Here is a 22,257-nt window from a genome sequence, read left to right on the forward strand (position 1 = left end):
ACACATAAAGGGTTGGAAAATCAAATGTCTGAGTGAGACGGGCAGTATTCGGCATAGCCGAATAAATAAAAGTAAATATAAATCAAGATATCAATTCAAATCAGGAGGAAGGGAATGGCAAACGATATCTATCCCCATAGAATTAAAAAAAAAAAAAGGTGGATTTTTTTCCCCCTATCCCAAATCAAAAAAAAAATATCGGGCAATGACTAGAATTCACATTATTTATTTTTTTCACTTTACACTGTCGTTTTCTTTGAACACACAAGGCTGCTGATTAAATTTCTGTCTCCTTAACTGGTTTCTATTTAGGGACATATAGGTGCATAACATCCATCTTCGAGACCACCTTCTACCACATAGCTCCCAGTGACCGGTAAGATCCCACAAAGTTGGTCTCCTCCGGGTCCCGTCAGCTAAACAATGCCGGCTGGCGGGCCCGCAGGGGAGGGCCTTCTCTGTGGCTGCCCCGGCTCTCTGGAACCAGTTACCTCCTGAAGTCCGGATTGCCCCCACCCTATTGGCCTTCCAGAAAGTGGTGAAGACCTGGCTTTTCCGGCAGGCCTGGGGCCGTTGATCTCGTTATAGTGATCTTGCGAGACCCGGCCACAAAATTGGAGTGTATGTGTTTTAACGTTTTAGTGTTTTAATGTCTTCTTTTAACTTTTGTATGGGATATTGCTGCATTGTTTTATTCTCTGTTGTAAGACGCCCAGAGTCCCTTGGCGGCATAGAAATGCGACAAAATAAATAAATAAATAAATAAATAAATAAATAAATAAATAAATAAATAAATAAATAAATAAAATAAAATAAAATAAAATAAAATAAAATAAAATAAAATAAAATAAAATAAAATAAAATAAAATAAAATAAAATAATAAATAAAGAGCCCGCCTGAGCAGCTGGAGAGATTATACAGGGCAAGAAAAAGGGGACAATTTCTTGGGTGGAAGGAAGAGCTTTAGAAGAGAAGCTTCATCAGGAGGAGCCCAAGGAATGCTGGGAAGAAGGTTGCGAAGGAGGGAGGGGCTCTGCTGCAGGTAACTTCTTTAATAACAGCCCCAATTTGAAAACTAGGAATAATATCTGACATATCTGGTAGCGAGCCGGATAAAATATTCCCTTTCTGTTCTTTTAGTTTCTCGCACGCGTCTTTCCGATTGCAACTTTTCATGATGGTTACAATTTTCACCACTGGAGGAAGAGAGAAATGTCAGTGATTAGAGTCACTCAGAGCAAAAGGAATTAAGGTTTCCAATATTATCTACACCAGAGTTCCCGAAATATTCTGGCTTTCTGGACCAGCGAGCGGGTGGGAGAGAGGGGATAGTTCCGCAGCCCGCTGCTCGCTCGCTGCTCGGAAACGCGGGAATGCAAGCTTGTGTGCTCTCCTACCACTTCCACGGCCCACTTCTGAAAGGCACAAGGGCCTGGTAGTGGGATTCAGCAGGGGTGAAATCTAAAATTTGTTACTACTAGTTCTGTGGGCTTGGCTTGGTGTGGGGGGGGGGTAATGTGACTGGGTGGGCGTGGCCAACTTTTCTTTTTTTTTTACTTTTAAAAGCATTTTTTTCTACAACCTTAAGAGGTTGCAGAAAAAAAATGCTTTTAGAAGCCTCTGACGATCAGGCAACTCAGCTGGGATCGTCAGAGGCTTTTAAAAGCATTTTTTTCCCTACAATCTCTTCGGCCGAAGAGGTTGTAGAAAAAAATGCTTTTAGAAAGCCTCGGATGATCAAGCAGCTCAGCTGGGATCGTCAGAGGCTTTTAAAAGCATTTTTTTTTTCTACAACCTCTTTGGCCGAAGAGGTTGTAGGAAAAAAAATGCTTTTAAAAGCCTCTGACGATCCCAGCTGAGCCGCGCGATCATCAGAGGCTTTTTTTTTTTTACTTTTAAAAGCATTTTTTCGGCCAAAGAGGTTGTAGAAAAAATGCTTTTAAAAGTAAAAAAAAACAGCCTCTGATGATTGTGCGGCTCAGCTGGGCATGGTGGGGGGTGGGGGGGGGGACAGGGATTTTTGCTACCGGTTCTCCGAACCACCCGCTGTCATCACTACCGGATCGGGCAATCCAGTCTGAACCGGAAGCATTTCACCCCTGGGCTGCAGCCCAGGGGGTTGGGGACTCTTGATCTACACAACCAGGCTCACAATACCCAACTTCAAATTTATTAGGTTAGGGGTGTCAACCTAAAGACCTGTGGGCCAGATCTAGTCTGCAAGGTGCTTAGATCTGGCCACGGGGCTGCTCTGGAAACAGCAAAGGACCGGCCTGCAGTGCCTCTGCCAGGGAAAAAACGAAGCTCGGGAGGGCCACACGCAGCCCTCCTGAGATCTATTTTCAGCCACGATGGCTTCCCACAGCCCTCTGCCAGTGAAAACGGAGCTTGGGAAGGCTGCGTGTGGCCCTCCCAAGCTCCTTTTCACTGGCAGAGGGCCGCGGGGAGGGCTGCGGGAACATCCCACAGCCCCACCCAGGCCACCACAGGTGCCCCTGACATGAGTGACATCAAGCTGGCCACGTCCACCCTGCCCACCCACCCCCAAGGTCAAACATAACCCTGATGCGGCCCTCAATGAAATCAAGTTTGATACCCCTGCATTAGTGAAGGCCAAACTCTCTGACAAAGTTTGTAATGGTGGGAAAAGAAGACGACAAGGGAAGAAGAGGATGATGGGTGGGCTTCATTGGGGGCACTCTTGGAAAATCTAAAGGACCATCCCCACACCAACCTGGGGAATCTCAGGATCCGTCAGCTTTATGTGGCATGTCTTACTCACGTATTGTCATTTCAGTCGTCATAGTCATGCAGGTAGCATTCTTATAAGGGCAATCTTTCTTTGTACCAGTGCATGCATCGGACGTAGATGATGAACAATGTTCACACGTCAAGGAACTACCTGGAGAGGAGGGGGGAAAGTGGGAGGAGCTAAGAATAAAGGATAGGGATGGGGCATCAGAGACGCTTTCAATATTACAGAGCCAGGACTCTCAGCGGCCTTAGCTAAGCCGGCCGGAGGAGATATGGTGAGGCCCAATCAGAGCCATATGAAGGTAAAATACATTCCAGAGACAAAGTTTAGAAAGAAGCCATTTTGAGGTAAGAGCAGGGGTGAAAAGCTACTGGTTGGGACCGGTTCCGCCGAACCGGTAGTGATGGCACTAGGTGGTTCGGAAAACCGGTAGTGATGGCAGCACGAGGCTCTGCTTACCCACCCGGTCGTTGTTACTTCCTAGTTTTAACCAGGAAGTAACCTGTTTTTTTACACTCTGTGCATGCGCAAAAGGGTTTGCGCACACGCAGAGGGCCCCGGCACGTGTGGCGTGTGCACTTCCAAACTGGTAGGGAAGGTAAGTAGATTTCACCCCTGGATAAGAGGAGGTACACACTGCTAACTTCTGGCAGGGAGAGGAAGGAATAACAGAGAGAGAGAGAGAGAGAGCAGGGGTTATACAGAAAGCAAAAACGAATTCCATTTGTTGCATTTGGAATCTGCCAAAATTCCTGGGGAAAATGGCCAGTTAGAAATAGGAAGGAAGGAAGCCTGTTGCTTTCCTGCATTGATCATTGTTCGTTCCTTTAATAAAAATTGTATAGTTGTAAACTACTCGGAGTCACTCCGAGAGTGAGATGGGCGTTACCTAAATTTCGTAAATGAAATAAAAATATATCTGGAGCCATTTCCTTTCCCCATCCCCCACCCCCTCCGAATCAGTTTGAAAAGGAATTTCGGAAGTGGGCAGATAATGCAGAAGAGATTTCCAATTACAGGTAGTCCTCAACGTACGACTGCAACCGGACAAAATTTATGTTGCTAAGTGAGACAGTTGCTAAGTCGCGTTTTGTCCCATGGTACGACTTTTCTTGCCGCTGTTGTTAAGGGAATCCCTGCAGTTGTTAAGGGAGTAGCACGGTTGTTAAGTGAATCTGGCTTTCCCCTTTGACTTTGCTAGCCAGAAGGTCACAAAAGGTGATCACATGACCTCGGGACACGGCAACGGTCATAAATATGAGTCAGTGGCCAAGTGTCTGAATTTTAATCATGTGACCATGGGGACGCTGCAATGGTCGTAAGTGTGAAAAACGGTCATAAGTCACTTTTTTTTCAGTGCCGTTGTAACTTTGAACGGTCACTAAACGAACTGTTGTAAGTTGAGGACTACTTGTACAGACTTTACTTTAATAAGAGACATTCTGGCCAGGTTGTGTTATCACGGAGCTCAAAGAGCCCATCTCAGGACCCCTTTTTCAATGATCTGGGTCAAGGCCAGATGAAGGCCAACCTATCAGTGGTGGGATTCAATTTTTTTTTTACTACCGGTTCTGTGGGCGTGGCTTGGTGGGCGTGGCATGGTTTGGTGGGCGTAGCAGGGGAAGGATACTGCAAAATCTCCATTCCCACCTCACTCCAGGGGAAGGTTACTGCAAAATCCCCATTCCCTCCCGATCAGCTGGGACTCGGGAGGCAGAGAAGAGATGGGGGCGGGGCCAGTCAGGGGTGGTATTTACCTGTTCTCCAAACTACTCAAAATTTCTGCTGGTTCTCCAGAACTGGTCAGAACCTGCTGAAACCCAGCTCTGAAACCGAGGCCCCAACAATGGTGGCCCTCAATATTTTTTTTTTTAACAAGGCAGATTAAAGTTGAAAAGAGTGGATAAAGACAATGAGGGGGAGGGGAAACCTGGCTAAAATGAAGTGTGGCAGTGAAATAATAAAAGGGCACCTCCTTTTCCTTATGACCCTAAAGCCCATGCTTATTTTGCTTAATGATTATTCCAGGGTCATAAGAAAGGACCATGAATGTGGTAAATCCTCTGTTGGAAGAAATAGCCTTCTGGGTTCAGTTCCAAGTGGGGAGAAAGACACTGGAAACATGGTGGCTGTTTGAAAAGATGGTTTTTAATGGTGGACAGGGCCACATGGGTTTGAGGTCCTGGGCAAAAAGGGCAGATGGAGTGGAGAGAGAGAGATGTATATCCTCTGTTTGGCTTTTGAATTTGAGCTTGTATTCTGATTCAGGCTCCCATGGGGCCCTGCAGGAGTAACTTTCTAGGTTGTCTGTGTCCCTGGCTCGGTTGAGCTTTGCTGGGTGATGACGTAATGAAAGGGCTTTGGGCAATTCCTACTGTGGCTCTGCCTGAAGGAGGTAGATCTTTGTTACGTAGAATAGACTGGCCCAGACCTTAATGGCCCATTGACAAAGGTGGGGGGGAGGCTGAGTTTCTGCCTCCCTTTTAGGGGAAATATTCTGCCCTTTTAATGTTTCCTAAAATATCTCATTTTCCTAGGAGAGGGGAGGGGTGGGTGCTAACTTCCTACACCTCCCTTGACATAAGTACTTCCTTATAAACCTTAATCTACTCCGACGCTACACTCACTTGAACAAAGTAGAGAAAGGACATGAGGAAGAGCACTGACAAAAGTGAAGACTGCTAATTAAATAATTAAGGGTGAGTAACTAGGGAGGAAATCTCTGTGGTGCCTCCGTTTCCTTCATTGCTTAATGGTTCTTCCAGGGCTAACATGGTCGTACGAAAGGTCAGGAGTGCGGCAGATTCTCTCTTGAGTTAAATACTTTTGAACAATCTTTGTGTTGTGGCCCCACCCTCTGAGCCTATCCCATCGGAGGAAGAAAGCTCTGAGCATGAGGAAGAGGAGTCAGCCAGGCCTCCCTCTCCAGGCCCCTCCCCTCTGGCACTGTCTCAGGTGCCGGCCAAGGGAGAGGAGATTAGCCAGGAAACAGGTGTCTCGGATGAGAGTGAAGGAGAGACATCATTCCTGGACGCACGCCTCCGAAGGCGTGATAAACGATTGCAGCAGCTCAGGAGGCGTGCTAGGGATTAGAACTGAGTCACTGGACCACACCCCAGAGACTATATAATAGAGGGTGGTGGCCAGTGATCCCTGTGACGAACAAAAATAAACCTTGGATAGTCACTAGAGCATCGTCCCAAACTGCTGAGAGGAATATTTATTTCTGTTGGACTCTTGTACGCTGAGTATATTATCTTTCTGTTTCTGTGAAAATAAAGCACTTGGCAGATGGTGTGTATATCACTGCCAAGTTGGAGATAAAGACCTGGGTGTGTGCCAAGTGCTTCTTTAACCCTCGGCTGGCTGTGTTTGTGTGTGTGTGTGGACGGGGACAGATCACTTTGGTCTACTCTGACTCTACACCTCCTCTCCGCCCCACCCTCCCCACCAGCAAACCACTGCATCTTTGAGCAGTTCTCAAGGCTTTTCACAGCCCTAAACGACCCCCCCTGCAAGTGGTCAGCGTGGAGGACCCTCCTTAGCTCCACTAACACCCCACCCCCACCCCAGGAGGACAACCCTGACCATACCTGTCCTCAGGAGGATGGAGAAGATGAGGAGCCCCAGCAGAAGCTTCATGATGATGAGTCAGGAACAGAGGTTTAAAAAAAAAAAAACCAAAAAAACACTCTTCTTCTTGAAGGATTACAATTTTGTGGCCAGGAGGTTTCTGCAAAACAACACACAAGGCAATCATAGACCCCCCCCCCAAAAAAAAAACAAGAATATGAAAGGCTTATAAAACCGCTGTTTTATGACCCGTGAAAATTAAAAGTTGTTCTCTGATTGCTAGTATGTTATCACCTCCTTCACAGACTTTGGAGGACAATTCGCCTTTCGCAGTGGCAATAAGATAAGCTCTCCAGGCAACACTTATTTATTTATGTATATATATATATATTTACGGTTTGTTCGTTTATTTACACCTTGCCGTTGCAGGGAGCATACCTAATATTCCTTTTTCCTCCTATTTTCCCCACTGTGAACTGCGAAGGACAGTTGGAGAGAGAGAAGAGGGGGGAGAGAGAAACTGGCCAATATAATCCAACTGACTTTTTTGCCTAAGGCAGGACTAGAATTCACTGCCCCTTTGGTGATTGGCCCACAGTCACCCAATCAGGTATCATGTCTATGATGTTAGCTAGACGTTTTAGCTTCATGTCTTAATCACTACACTAAACTCTCTCCCTCCCTCTCCCTTCCTCCCCCTCCCTCCCTCTCTTTCTCCCTCTCTTTCTCCCTGTCTCCCTCTCCCTCTCTCCCTCTCCCTCCCTCTCTCTCTCCCTCCCTCCCTCTCTCTCTGAAAGAAACATGTTGGGAGCCATCTGCCTCTCCTTCCACTTCCTTTCAATGGAAGTGTCTTCTGTGCATGTACAGAGGATGCTGTCAGGGTTCCAACCAATTCCCTAATAAAAGCAGGAGCCTCCATGGCCTGCCCGCTACTCTCACAGCACCTTCGCAGCACTGTGAAATTTAGCCCGGAGCCACAATGCGATCCTACATCGCCTCGGCTCGTTCTGACCTCCCGGATGTCAGTTTCTTTTCCTATGGAGCTGCCTATGTTGGGATGCCCTGCCACCTCAACTGAGCTTTGCCCAGCTGAGCTTTGGTGAGCTGCTCCTGGGCTCATCGGTCTCCAGATCAGTGGTGGGATTCAGCCGGTTCGGGTTGGTTTGGGCAACCTGGTAGTTAAATTGCTGGCTGGCACTGCCCCTTCCTGCCCTGCCCCTTCCAGGAGTCCACATATGCCCTATTTTGGCTCCCAGGTAAGTGCAGGGAAGCCTCCTAGGCCCAAAACAGGGCGTGAGGGAGCAGTGCCAGTGGTGGGTTGCCCCCGGTTCGCACCGGTTCTATAGAACCGGTAGTAAAACCGACGGGAGGCTCCACCCACCGACCCTGACATCATCAAAATGCTTCTGTGCATGCGCAGAAGAGCGCACGTGCACGGCCCCACTGCGAACCAGTAGTAAAGGTAAGTAGAACCCACCCCTCAGCAGTGCCCCCCCACACACACACACAGCCTGTTTTTGCTCCCAGGAGGTTGGAGGAGGCCAGGTGCTGCCTGTCACACAATCCCTGGCCACGCCCACCAAGCCACGCCCACAGAACCAGTAGTAAAAAAATTTGAATCCCACCACTGCTCCAGATGTCAGATTCCCAGCACCCAGCACTAATTCAGGGGTTCCTTTCCCCCCACCCCCGGGAGGGAGGGGGAGAGAGAGAGAGCTTTATAATGAGGAGGTGTTGTTGTGTATTAAGAGAAATAGTAATAAGTGTTGCAAGCAGGCTGAAATGAGGAAATGCTGCAGAACTGGGTGGTGAAACCGCGGAATTGGAAAAATGGTTGGAAGACTGCCATAACAATACAAGGGCAAAGGATGAGTAATACACCTCCTGGGAATTCCTTGGCGAAATGCCTCTCGCTGCTGTCAGGCAGAATCCCGACTGAAAGACACAAAATGCGACAAAGGGAAAAATGTGGTTGGACTTGGTGGAAGGACAGCAGATTTTTCTTTAAACAGGCTGCCAAGAAATTAAAGAAATGCAGAAAGAAACAACTTGAATCTGAATGTCAAGTGATCTAATAGTTAGCTGGGGGATTTAAAATATATATATTTTAGTGCAAAAGGACTGCTGACATAAGCCTGATGATGGCAGATGGGATTCTGCCGAAACGTCGCTTCTACCCTTTTAGGGATATATCCACAATTACACGGGAAGAAACGAATTTGGCGCATTTAATTTCGCTGCATAGAGCTTTAAAATGTTTGGTGCTGCATACTTGAACTTGGGTGATTTTATTTCTGCTCCAATCCCCTGACACATTTAATTGTAACCCTTAAAGTTTAATTTTTATTAAGTTCAGGGGTTCCTTTCCCCACCCCCAGGTGGGGGGGGAGAGGGAGAGGGAGGGAAAGGGAGGGGGAGAGAGAAAAACAGGCAGAGAGAGAAAGGGAGGGAGGGAAAGAGAGAGAGAAAGAGAAAGGGAGGGAAAGAAAGAGGAGGGAGGGAAAGAGAGAAAGAGGGAGGGAGGGAAAGAGAAGCAGAGAGAGGGGAAGGGAAAGAGAGAGAGAAAGAGGGAGGGAGGGAGGGAAACAGAGGAAAACAGAGAGAGGGGCAAAGAGAGAGAGGGAGAGAGAGAGAAAAACAGAGACAGAGAGGGGGAAAGAGAGAGGGGGAGAAAGGAAGGGAAAGAAAGAGAAACAGGCAGAGAGTGGGGGAGGGAAAGAGAGATGGAGCAAGAGAAATGATATTACAAAAGTTTTTCTTTTTATTGTTGCTAAATGTAATATTTCAAAAGCAGAAAAAAAATGAAGGAGCATAAAAGTGCATTGATCACATTTTTCTTGGAAGAATTAGCTGAACTCTGCCTCGTTTATCATTATTTTAGGTAGTAAAACCTCATTCTTCAGGTTAAAATGCCATGTTGGAACTTTGCGATAAATAAGTGGGTTTTGGGTTACAGTTTGGGCACTCCGTCTCTAAAAGATTCGCCATCGTTGGTGTAGGGTCTCCTGCTTGGGCAGGGGGTTGGACTAGATGACCTACAAGGTCCCTTCCAACTCTGTTAATCTGTATCTGTAAGACTGAGATCTTTGCTCAAGTATTTGCTGCAGCCAAGCGTCCAATTGAAGATCATCACAACCTGTTCACCTGGACTAGGGCAAGCAGGAGGGTCCCTCTCCACCTCTTCTCAGCTAATTTTAATTTTAGCAGCCTGGAAAACCCTCTCAATGTCTCAGCTGACTGACAGTCACTGCTGATGTTTCAAAAGGGGTGGAGGAGACACCGAGCAATCCTTCAGATGAGGGACAGGGAGCCAAATAGCTGTCCTTCCCAAAGGGATATCTGAGCCAGGGATTCATGTGACTCATCGCAGGATTGGCTCTTCCCATACGTAAAAGTAAAGATTCCCCTTGCACATATGTGCTAGTCGTTCCCAACTCTAGGGGGCAGTGCTCATCTCCATTTCAAAGCCAAAGAGCCAGCGCTGTCCGAAGACATCTCCATAGTCATGTGGCCGGCATGACTCAATGCCACAGGCGCACAGAGCACTGTTCCCTTCCCACCAAAGTTGGTCCCTATTTTTCTACTTGCATTTTTTACCTGCTTTCGAACTGCTAGGTTGGCAGAAGCTGGGACAAGGAACGGGAGCTCACCCTGTTACATGGCACTAGGGATTCGAACTGCTGAACTGCCGACCTTTCAATTTTCATCTTAGTCACTGAGCCACTGCATCCCTTTTTTTCCCCCCCATAAAAACAACAACAACAACAGAGAAAGCCTCTTTAAGAGAAGACTGGCAGAGAAATTGCTCCAATTCCATTTCTCTAGCTACCTGTTCGTGCTCTGTAAGGCTGCATTTGGATACAGGTAGTCCTTGATCTACGACCACACTTGGGACCAGAATTTCTGTTGCTAAGCGAGGCTGTTGTTAGCAATAGTACTTAGACGTATATACCGCTTCACAGTGCTCTACAGCCCTCTCTAAGCTGTTTACAGAGTCAGCATATGGCCCACAAACAATCTGGGTCCTCATTTTACCCACCTTGGATGGAAAGCTGAATCGGTCTCGAGCTGGTCAGGATCGAACTGCTGGCAGTGAGCAGAATTAGCCTGTAATATTGCATTAACCACTGAGCCACTGTGGCTCAAGATAGATAGATACTGTAGATGTGAGAAAGAGAGAGAAATGGGTGGGAGAGAGGGGGGGGGTAGATAAAAGAAATCTAATAGAGATAGTGGAAAGATAAACAGGCAGGATATAGATAGATAGATAGATAGATAGATAGATAGATAGATAGATAGATAGATAGACAGACAGACAGACAGACAGACAGACAGACAGACAGATAGATATAGAGATAGATAGATAGATAGATAGATAGATAGATAGATAGATAGATAGATAGATAGATAGATTAGATAGATAGATGAGATAGATAGATAGATAGATGATATAGATGATAGATATAGATAGATAGATAGATAAATGATATAGATGATAGAGAGATAGAGATAGAGAGATTAGATAGATAGACAGGCAGACAGACAGACAGACAGACAGATGATGGATGGATGGATACCAATAGCAATAGCCCTTAACTTATATACCACTTCAGTGCTTTACAGCTCTGTAAGCGGTTTACAGAGTCAGCATAATTGCCCCTAACAATCTGGGCCCTTATTTTACCTACCTTGCAAGGATGAGTCAACCTTAAGTCAATCAGGTTCAAATTGCTGGCAGTTGGCAGAATTAGCCTGCAATTCCGCATTCTAACCACTGCACCACCACGGCTCTGTTAAGTAAGTTTCACCTGATTTTAAGTCCTTTCTGTCTATGGATCAGCACCAGTCCACGGTCGCATCCATAGGATGCAGGCGGCAAGCAAAGCCACCTTTCCGTTTTTTCAGCGGAAAAAACCTCTCTCCACAGAACCGATTCATGGTGCCCCAAAGTTTGGGAGCCATTGAGTTGGGTTGTATTTGGATACAAGTACTCCTCGACCTACAATCACAATTGGGAGCGTTGCTAAACAAGGCGATTGTTAACTGAGTTGCCCCCCCCCGGAACGTTACAATTTTTCTTGCCGCCATTATTAAGCAAAACCTGGCTTCCTCCACTGCCTTAGCTGGTCAGATACTGGCTGGGAAAGTTGTTGTTATTATTATTATTATTATTATTATTATTATTATTATTATTATTAGTTAATCTTTAGTGAGATTCACAGCCTTTGAGGCTGGTTAATAGCTCAGCAGCTCGAGTCCTAACCAAGGACCTAGGAACTGTCAAGGTATCATCGGAGGATGTAAGCTGTTCTGAGTAAGGTGGTTTTTTGTAGAGTCAAAATGTTCAAGTCCGGCAAATTTAGAATTTCTAAATAGCGGGGTAGCCCTTTGGGGTTATTATTATTATTATTATTATTATTATTATTATTATTATTTTATATATTTCTATACCGCCTTTCTCCCGTAGGACTCAAGGCGGTGTACAGTCAAGAAAAATATAGACACACAAACATCATAAAATTGCTAATTAAAATTATTACTTAGTTTGGTCAATTAAATAAAACCCAGAATTAGATAACATTTAAAAAATCATTCACATGTTTGTATGTTTAGCCCCGCCTGTTGGAACATCAGAGTCTTGAGGGCACGGCGGAAAGCACGGAGATCAGGGATATTCCGTATCTCCGGGGGCAGTTCATTCCAAAGGGTTGGAGCCCCCACAGAGAAGGCCCTCCCCCTGGGAGTCGCCAGTCGACATAATTTGACTGACGGTACCCTGAGTAGTCCCTCCCTGTGATAACGAACTGGTCAACTGAAGTTGCAAGTGGCAACCACGTGACTCTGGGATCCTGCAACCCAGTGGTGGAATTCACATTTTTTTTTACTACTGGTTCTGTGCGCGTGGCTTGGTGGGCCTGGCTTGGTGGGCATGGCCGGGGAAGAATACTGCAAAATCCCCATTCCCTCCCCACTCTTCGGCCAGCCGGAGGTGGTATTTGCCGGTTCTCCGAACTATTCAAAATTTCCGCTACCGGTTCTCCAGAACTTGTCAGAACCTGCTGAATAGCACCTTTGCTGTAGCCATTGCAAATAAATGTCTCTTGACAAGTGCCGACATTTTGAGCCTGTGATTGTGGAAAATACTGCAATGGTTGTAAGTCTGAGGATCCCAGTTGTCCCTTTTTTTTTTTTTTCCAGTGCCATTGTAACTTTGAACAGTTACTAAACAAATGGATGTAAGTCAACGACAACCTGTAGTTCTTGGAAACTCTCCAAAGCACAACAGTGCCTGTCAAACCCACCCACCCCACCAAAAAACCCCCCAAAAGACAAGTAGTCTTCTTAAAAAGACTTTCTGTAAGCCAGAAATGCTTTCATGACTAACAGAGATGCTCTGGTTTGTGATGATGTTTCCAAAAACATGTCCTCAGCCGTTTTCCAAGTGGGTGCAGCCCTACTGCACAGGGAGATAGCTCGAATGTACATCATGTTCCATCTTATAAATGAATAAATTTCCCTTACAGCAATGTGGATGAGGCACTAATGGAGTTGGTGAGAGATTACGAAGATGCAGGGTGGGGCAGGGAGGGGAAGGAGAAGGAATGGAGAAGAGAAAGAAAGGAGGGAAAGGAAATAAATAGATCAGGAGGGAGGGAGGGAGGGAGGGAGGGGAATGGGAGGGGAGAGAAGGGAAGGGAATGGAAGGGAAGAGGAGGGGAGGGGAACCAGATATTAAAAAAACAGAAAGACAGAGGGGGAAATTGGCGTATCTCAGAAAGGGCAGTTAAGTCCAAACGGAGTGAAACTGTGAAGACTGATTTGCACTTTCACCTAAATTTTCCCTTCGCTTGCAGCTTGACAGAGAGGATCGAATGCAGGCAGGAGGCTGGCATCTCAAGGACAGACCGAACAGATGTTCCGGCGTGGCTGGCTGTTTCCCATAACAAAATGAACAGAAATGATAGATGGGCGTTTTGTACTGGAGGCCCCTCTGTAGGGGAAAAAAAAAAGGGGGGGGGAATTAACCAAGCTTGCTTTTGCATGTGAAAGCCAGAGCTGGTTTCGTTTCTTCTATATGCCAATGCGGCTTATTCAGTAAAGTTTTACACTCTTGGTAAAATAATGTCCCGTTTTCTGCATTCGCCAACTGGACAGCTGACATAAACCTGGAAAGAAGCATTTCAAATAGTCCGCCTTAAATGAGAAGAAGAAATTCATTTTACAGGATTCTGTACTTACCCCTGTTAAAATGACGCTGTGAAAAACTGTATAATTTACATTGCTTTGTGTTGGATGCTTATCCTACGGCTGAGTAGTAATATATAGAAAACTATGTTCTGTAACTTTAGCTGCTACAAAGATGACTAATTGGCTGTGCTAAGCAGACATAGAAAGAAGGCTGGAAGTTCATTCACTTCTGCTCCTGCTATTAAAAGGTTGAACTGCTGAAAGGAACTTTGTCTGTGTTACTGAAGAGAACTGGAATTGTAAGCAAACTATGTTTTGTTGTTGAACCGTGATTGTTTGAAGAAGTGTTATCTTTGTTTTGAGAAGCCAAGTTGGTTATTTTTACTACAAGTAAAGACTGTTTATTTTTCTTTAAATGTTCAGAGTCTGTGAGCATCTGTGTGTTTTGCTAAGCAACGTATCTATTTGCTGTCTGGTCCGTTGCACCACTTTGCAGAGGGCGGTTTTACCCTCAACACTTTGATTTTACCCAGTTTGGTAGAACTTCATAAAGTTTTCATTAAGGTGGCCCTCTTGTATAGGATCTCCTGCTTGAGCTTGGGCTAGAAGCAGTGGCGGGATTCAAGTAATTTAACAACCGGTTCTCTGCCCTAATGATTTCTTCCAAAAACCAGTTTGCCAAACTGTTCAGAAAGTTAACAACCGGTTCTCCCGAAGTGGTGCGAACTGGCTGAATCCCACCACTGCCTAGAAGACTTCAAGGTCCCCTACCAGTTCTATTCTGATTCTGATGGATTGACACAGAATGTTGGCCTTGGATAGAGATTTGAAGAACAGCCTCTGTGGTGTAAACCTTGCAAACTTAGTAAACCCCAGCTCCCTAACGGTACTATAATTCAAAGTTAAACAATCCAACCATAGTAACTGCCAATGACCCTAAAGGAAGTCCTGGTCTTCCATTCCTTAAGCTTTGTGCATCATACATGAACGACCAGAGTAGTTGGGTTAAGGTAATTAGCAGGGTCAGCTTAACTAAATTAGTTCGGCAAACTTTCTTGTATCAGAGACCCACTAGACTAGAGAAACTCTGAGGCTACAGACTAGATATCTGTAAAAAAAAAAAAAAAACTTAGGCCTACATTTAAAATAATATTTAATAAAATTTGAAATAATAAATAATAAAAAAATGAAATTATTTGGTAACGAAAACAATAACCTGCCCATTTAACTGATAACGGTTGTGTCAATTTTGGGGCAGCAGCACGAAGCTTTCAAGAGGGTAGTAATCCACTACTACCCTCGAGTGGAGCTTGTTAAATGTTTGTGTGTGAGTGTGAGTGTGAGTGTGTATGTGAGTACACAGGCCTGCCCCTGAATCTTTGAGCCAGCTCAACTCCTTAAATGTGTTTGTGAAGTTTTCTTGTAGAGCAGACAACCAGAGAAACTGCAGAGCTGTAGACTAAACTGGAAAGTAGAAAAGTAACGCACAGTTTCCTTCAGGATTCAGATGGCACGAACAGAATAAAATAAACAGCTGATCAATAAAATAATATATAATAGTTGGGGGGGGAAACAATCAAATCTCTGTGAGATGGGCAGTTTCTACATTAGACATACAAATAAATAAAAACAAAAATCACATCAAATCTGGACGAAGGGCATAGCAACCAAGCCCTGTAGAATGGAAAACATTGATTTTGTTTTTTTCCCCCTACTGCAAATTACAAAAAACAAATCAGGCCATGAGTGGAATCCAATTGTTTATTCTTTATTATTATTATTTTCTTTATTGGAATTATACCATTTTTTTTTCTCTTCAAACGCACATTCAAGGCTGCTGATTATATATTTGTCTGCTTAACTGGTTTCCATTTGGGGAAATATACAGATCTATGCATAACATCGAAGACCCTGCCTGATCAGCTGGAGAGATTATACGGGCCAAGAAAAAGGGGACAACTTCTTGAGTGGGAGGAAGAGAAGCTTTAGAAGAGGAGCTTCATCAGGAGGAGCCCAAGGAATGCTGGGAAGAAGGATGCAAATGAGGGAGGAGCTTTGCTGCAGATAACTTCTTTAATGACTGCTCCAACTGGAATGCCGGGTACCTGGGAACTGGAAGCCTTCCCTTTCTGCTCTTCAAATAACTTGCAACCATCTTTTGGACTGCAACTTTTCATAGTGTTTTGGACTTTCTGGGATCCTGGAGAAACAGAAACATCAGTGATCAGAGCCGTCGCTCAGACTTAAAGGAAACCCTCCTTCCAGCCAAATACCGATTTCCAATATAGGGAAGCCCTCGACTTAGAACCACAATGGAGCCCCAAAATTTCTGTCGCTAAATAAAACAGCGGTTAAAAACGGCTTTTGTCCCGTTTTACCATTGGTCTCACCACCGTTGTTATTTTGTGGTATTGTTTGAACAGTGCCGGAAAAGGCTTTGGGCGGAAATCAGTCCTCGCCGAAAGCAGAAGTGGTTATACTTCTCACGGGACAATCGCAACATCATTGCTCAGCGAATTTAAAAAGGGATGGGGTTTGATTGGGTGACATCAGAAATTACCTTTGTTTGTGGGTGATCAGAATGCATCCTCAAAGCATATCAGATCGGACTATAAAAATGATTTGTTTGGGAATTCTCTGGAATCGGAGTTTGAGTTGCAGACATTTTATTCCAATGTTTCCCCCAAAAAAGTTTGGAGAACAATGGCAACTATCCTGAGATACACACATCCATCATAGATGTAAGGCTATTTTTATTCAATAAGCTGAAAGTTGGGTCTAGTTAGCCAACTATTTGTTTTTGTTGTTGTTGTTGGTTGAGAAGTCGTGTCCGATCCATCACAACCCCATGGACAATGTTCCTCCAGGCCTTCCTGTCCTCTACCATCCTCTGGAGTCCATTTAAACTCATGCGTACTACTTCAGTGACTCCATCCAGCCACCTCCTTCTCTGCCGTCCCCTTCTTCTTTTGCCCTCAATTGTTCCCAGAATTAGGCTCTTCTCCAGTGAGTCCTTCCTTCTCATTAGGTGGCCAAAGTATTTGAGTTCCATCTTCAGGATCTGGCCTTCTAAAGAGCAGTCAGGGTTGATCTCCTCTAAGACTGACCGGTTGGATCACCTTGCAGTCCAAGGGACTCGCAGGAGTCTTCTCCTAGCCAACTATAGTCTCATCCATAGCCCATGATTCTGCAAGGGCAGGAATCTCTTACAGGCACTCCTCAACTTATGACCACAATTGAGTCCGAAATTTCTGTTGCTAAGTGAGACAGTTGTTAAGTCAGTTTTGCCCCATGTTACACGGTTGTTAAATGGCTTCGCCCATTGGCTTTGCTTGTCAGAAGGACGCAAAAGGGGATCACTTGACCCTGGGACACTGCAACTGTCATATATATGAGTCAGTTGCCAAGCGTCTGAATTTTGATCACCTGACCATCGGGGACGCTGCAACAGTTGTAAGGGGAAAAAACGGTCCTAAGTCACTTTTTTCAGTGCCGTTATAACTTCGAACAGCCGCTGAACAAACTGTTGTATATATTGAGGACTAACTGTACGATGGGCATGATCAAATTATTCCACTTTGGACAATTTTGTGAAGGCTCAGTTCTTTGGAGGAAGCCATAATGCAGGGAACAGTAGAAGACAAAAGAAAAAGAAGACAACCAGAATCAAGGTGGATGGACTTCCTTACACTGGTGATGGTGGAGGCACGGTCGGAATACCTGAAGGACCATCATCCCCCTGATGGCACAACGATCCATCAGATTTATGGAGCTTGCAAAATCCACGTTATAACAGAATAACAGAGTTGGCGGGGACCCTGGAGGTCTTCTAGTCCAACCCCCTGCTAAGGCAGGAAACCCTACACCACTTCAGACAAATGGTTATCCAACATCTTCTTAAAAACTTCCAGTGTTGGAGCATTCACAACTTCTGGAGGCAAGTCGTTCCAGTGGTTAATGGTTCAGGAAATTTCTCCTTAGTTCTAAGCTGCTTCTCTCCTTGATTAGTTTCCACCCATTGCTTCTTGTCCTGCCCTCAGGTGCTTTGGAGAATAGTTTGACTCCCTCTTCTTTGTGGCAACCCCTGAGATATTGGAAGACTGCTATCATGTCTCCCCTAGTCCTTCTTTTCATTAAACATTATTTATTCCCTTTTTGGGGGGGTGGGGGGAAGGACTTGTCTTACTCACCGACATTAAGTTCAGTAGTCATCTTCATACAAACAGCATTGTCAAAACCACATTCTTGCTTTGATCCAGAGCAATCTGAACTTTGTGCGTTGCATATTTCACACGACAAGGAATTACCTGGAGAGGGAGGGGAAAAAATAAGGAGGAGCTAAGAAATTAGGGCAGGGATAAGGAATCAGAAAGGCTTTCGATATTACCGGTAGCCTTTGACTCGCGACCTCAGCTGAACCCCAAATCTCTGTCGCTAAAACATTTTTAAGTCAATCTTGCCCCCTTTTACAATCTTTCTTGCCCGCGGATGTTAAGTGAATCGCTGCCGTTGTTCAGTGAGTAACCCAGTGGTCAGTGGTGGGTTGCCCCCGGTTCGCAAGAACCAGTAGTATATACTGGTTGGATGGAGCCGAAGAGGTTGTAGGGGGAAAAAATGCCTTTTAAAAGCCTTTGGCGATCCCAGCTGAGTTGCCTGATCATCAGAGGCTTTTAAAAGTATTTTTTTCTGCAACCTCTTAAGGTTGTAGAAAAAATGCTTTTAAAAGTAAAAAAAAAAAAAGAAAAAGTTGGCCATGCCCACCCAGTCACATTACCCCTCCACCAAGCCACGCCCACAAAATAAGCCACGCCCACAGAACCGGTAGTAAAAAAAAATGTAGAACCCACCCCTGCTGGTGGTTAAGTGAATCTGGCTTCCCCACTGCAGTTTCCCTTGGGAAACTGCAACCGTCATAAATATGAGCCCAAACACCTGAATTGTGACCCCTTTGGCCGTGAGGATGCTGCAAGGGTTGTAAGGGTGAAAAAACAGTCATAAGTCACGTTAAGGAAAACTTAGAAGATGATGAAAAACTCTTCCAGAGACGAAGTTTATAGCAGAAGACATTGTGAGGTCGAGGAGGTGCAGGCAACTAACTTTAAGCAGGGAGGGGAAGGAATAAATAAGAAGGTGCACAGATTAGACAGAAAGCAAAAAGAAATTGCCTTTGTTCCATTTGGCAACTGTCAAAATTCCTGGGGAAAGTAGGCAGTTAGAAATAGAAAGGAAGGAAGCTTGTTGCTTTGCTAAATTACACCGTTGATTGTTCCATAGGAAAGTTGATGCGATGAGGTTAACGGGAAAAAATGCTGGCGTGATAGCTTTCGCTTCCTATTCTAAGGGACACCCTGTTCCCACACAATGAAGAGGGTAACAATGGTCTCTTCGGCTATTTGTTTATTGCCATTAAATTGGAATTAGCTGGACCGTTTCCCATAAGAACATCCCAGAGAGAGGCGATGATGATCAAGCAATTCTAGAAGACTGCCAAGAAATAAACCAAAAGGCCAGAACAGCCCCAGAAGAAGGAAAAGGGAAAAAAAAAAATCCAGGAGTCATCTACAACGTACAGTGTAATGACTGCAGCAGCCCACTGCGTAGAACAAACAGAACAGAAGATTGGCAGAATGAATCCACCAACACCGACGAACAGGAACGGAGTTGGGAGGGACCTTGGAGGTCATCTAGTCCAACCCCCTGCTCATGCAGGAGACCTGTATTAGGGATTCGAACCGCCGAACTGCCAACCTTTCTGATCGGCAAGCTCAGGGTCTTAGCCACTGAGCCACTTAACGCAGGTTGGAAGAAGACGTGAGGAAAACTCTTTCATTTCACAACGTACAGACAGACTTAACCCTAGCTTCAATTAGGAAATATAGCGGGTAAAGACAACGTGGGGGGGGGGAATATATATATATATATATATATATATATATATATATATATACACACTGCTCAAAAAAATAAAGGGAACACAAGCCGAAGACATCCGAGATCTGAAATGAATGAAATAGCCTGATTAAATATTTTGTTCATTACATACAGTAGTTTTGTGTTCCCTTTAGTTGTTTGAGCAGTGTATAAACTACTGTATTTTATTTATTTATTTATTATTTATTTATTTATTTATTTATTTATTTATTTATTTATTTATTTATTTATTTATTTAAATTTTTATGCCGCCCCCTCTCCTGAAGGACTCGGGGCGGTGAACAGCCAAAATTAAAAACACACAATACAAACATTAAAATACTATAAAATGAAATTAAATTTATCTTTGGCTTCCCCGATTTAAAATCGTTGTATGTAACGAACAAAGTATTTAATAAGGCTATTTCATTCATTCAGATCTCGGATGTCTTCTGCTTGTGTTCCCTTTATTTATTTATTTATTTTGAGCAGTATATATATAATTAAGGAGGGAAATATCTATGGCGCCTCCTTTTCCTTACTGTCCTAAGCTAGTGTTTATTTTACTTCATGGTTAATTCAGAGCAAACCTGGTCATGGGAAAGGACCATCCATGAATGTGCTAAGTTCTCTCTTGGCTTGACTACATTTCGATAAACCATACCCTAGTCTAGTCTGACTCTACAACCACTGTTTTTTTGTTTTTCCCAAGCAAATCACTCCCTCTTTGAGACGTTCTCAAGGCTTTTCGCAATTCCATAGGAAATCCACCCCACCCCACCCCAAGGGCCCGCCATGGAGGATTCGCCTTAGACAACCTCATGCACACACCCCAAGGACACCCCTGATCATACCTGTGGTCAGAAGGACGGAGAAGAAGAAAAGTCCCAGTAGAAGCTGCATAGCGATGAGTTAGGCACGGAGGGTGGTTTTTTTTAAATAAAATAAAATAAAATAAATCTCGCCTTGAAGGAAAACACCTTTCTACGCCAACCTGTTAAAAAGGCCAACTTGTTAAAAAGGCCAGCCATTCTCTTCAGCCCCCCCACCCCACCCCACCCCACCGAAGACAAATGTAAGTAGCAGCCACTCAAATTGGTGGGCTTCGCTTCATAAGCAAATAATATTAAAGAAATAGTGCTCCCTTGGGTTAGCCCAGCAGTTCAATGGCAAAATTTTAAAATTTTTGTATCGGGTGACATGAAAAAGACGGGGAGAAATAATATCTGCCAACACTATGCCAATATCTGACTTGCAATGAACGGAAAGTTTAGTATCTCTCGCTCCTTTCCTCTTTTTTACAAAATATGGTAAGCTTGTTTCTCAACCGCCTTGTGGACAAGCTTTATAAGTTTTTGTGGTTACAAATTGACATAATACATTAGACATTTTTTCTCCTTTTTGCTACTTTATGGGTATCTATCTATCTATCCATCCATCCATCCATCCATCCATCCATCCATCCATCCATCTATCTATCTATCTATCTATCTATCTATCTATCTATCTATCTATCTATCTTCCTCTATTAGCCTAAGATCCCCCAGCCTCCTGCTTGAAAGAACACTTGTGGGGGGGTTCCTTGTATTGAGATTATCCTTGGGAAAAATTAATTGAAAAGCTGGAAAACAGGAAATGGGCGAAGAGGTGATTGTCTGGGAAATGTGCAAAATCTCCTTACACGTCCATTTGCTACTTTATTAGGAGAAGCCATGGTGGTACCCATGAACATGCATCTTGAGGAACTGCGTTGCAATTTTGCAGTCTCTTTTGGGGTGGGGGGGGGAAAAGGACACTGCTTCCCTCTGCCTACCCCACCCAATTGCAGAAATATGCCACTTACTAAATCTTCTGGATACACTAACAGGGACTCTTCGTGATAAATAGGAAGCTTGGGCTTCATTATCTCATGGAAATGCTCATCTCAAAGAGACCAAAATACTTACCAGTTGCCGTCAAAAGGAATCCAGGCAGAGAGGAGGGAGAACCTGGATGTTGTTCGTAGATCCAAGCTTGGAAACAGTCTGGCAGCCTTTGGCTATATCTGGCCAAGAATTTCCGAGGGGGAAAAACATCTTTATAAAGGGAGGAGCTTAGCTCAAAGCACCCCACCCTTGTTCTTGAAATCACGAGGACCAGTAAAAGAGAGAGAGAGGTAGCAGCTTTGCAGATCAGCCCCCCTCCACCCCCAAAATGAGGTATCTGTGCATTGATGTCACATAAATCCAAGATACACTTGACAAAGAGTCAGGGGGTGGATGACACTGGGTGGGTGGGGGGGGAGCTGGTTGATGAGATGCAAAGAAGAAGAAACGACTGCATTTTCCATGCATCTATAATGGTGAGTCATCGCACACCCAAAGTGAGGATGTAATACATTTTTGCTTTAAGGCTTGTTGAGAAATATGGAAAGAGAATCCCAGAACCACAGCTACTGCGGCCAGTTTTGACACACATTCATCCCTGCAGCTCACAGCAGTCCAGCTGGAGTGAGTTCCTCTCTTGCAACCCCTTCCCCAGTTATTATTAGCAACCGCTCCTCCTGTTGATGGAATGGGGCTGCTCAGCGCATGCCAAAATCCTGCTTCTAATTTTGCTGCAGCTCAGAACTGCTCGGCCTTTCCTGTAAATGAGTTTTTTTCAGCCAGAAGAGGTCTCCTTTTTCCTTCCTTCCTTCTTTCTTTCTTTCTTTCTTTCTTTCTTTCTTTCTTTCTTTCTTTCTTTCTTTCTTTCTTTTCTTTTCTTTTCTTTTCTTTTCTTAAAAAAAGAAAGGTTTCTGGTGCTTTAGACACCGCTGGGAGCCGTGAATGCCGGAACGGGCTTGAGAAGT

The 22,257-nt window shown here is 44.6% G+C and overlaps 2 protein-coding genes across 3 annotated transcripts; both read right to left on the minus strand.

Moving 5' to 3' along the window:
* Nucleotides 1-897: 897 nt before the first annotated feature.
* Nucleotides 898-10,543, minus strand: LOC148112368 (uncharacterized). Of its 2 annotated transcripts, XM_087876373.1 has the most exons (4): nucleotides 10,369-10,543; nucleotides 6,350-6,489; nucleotides 2,784-2,903; nucleotides 898-1,197 (listed from the first exon to the last, which is right to left on the minus strand). In XM_087876373.1, the coding sequence occupies exons 2-4, from the start codon at nucleotides 6,396-6,398 to the stop codon at nucleotides 965-967; spliced, it is 402 nt and encodes a 133-aa protein (XP_087732499.1). In that variant the 5' UTR covers nucleotides 6,399-6,489; nucleotides 10,369-10,543; the 3' UTR covers nucleotides 898-964. The 2 variants fall into 2 exon arrangements, with proteins under 2 accessions (XP_087732499.1, XP_087732498.1); XM_087876372.1 differs by lacking the exon at nucleotides 10,369-10,543 and having other exon boundaries at nucleotides 6,350-7,014.
* A 4,721-nt stretch (nucleotides 10,544-15,264) lies between these two features.
* On the minus strand, nucleotides 15,265-21,886 carry LOC117677621 (uncharacterized). The gene is made up of 4 exons (XM_087876374.1): nucleotides 21,374-21,886; nucleotides 20,282-20,421; nucleotides 17,708-17,824; nucleotides 15,265-15,717 (listed from the first exon to the last, which is right to left on the minus strand). The coding sequence occupies exons 2-4, from the start codon at nucleotides 20,328-20,330 to the stop codon at nucleotides 15,503-15,505; spliced, it is 381 nt and encodes a 126-aa protein (XP_087732500.1). The 5' UTR covers nucleotides 20,331-20,421; nucleotides 21,374-21,886; the 3' UTR covers nucleotides 15,265-15,502.
* Nucleotides 21,887-22,257: the final 371 nt, after the last annotated feature.

Source organism: Pantherophis guttatus, chromosome 10 (genome assembly GCF_059756535.1).
Source record: "Pantherophis guttatus breed Tessera chromosome 10, ASM5975653v1, whole genome shotgun sequence".
In the NCBI taxonomy this organism is placed as follows: domain Eukaryota; kingdom Metazoa; phylum Chordata; class Lepidosauria; order Squamata; family Colubridae; genus Pantherophis; species Pantherophis guttatus.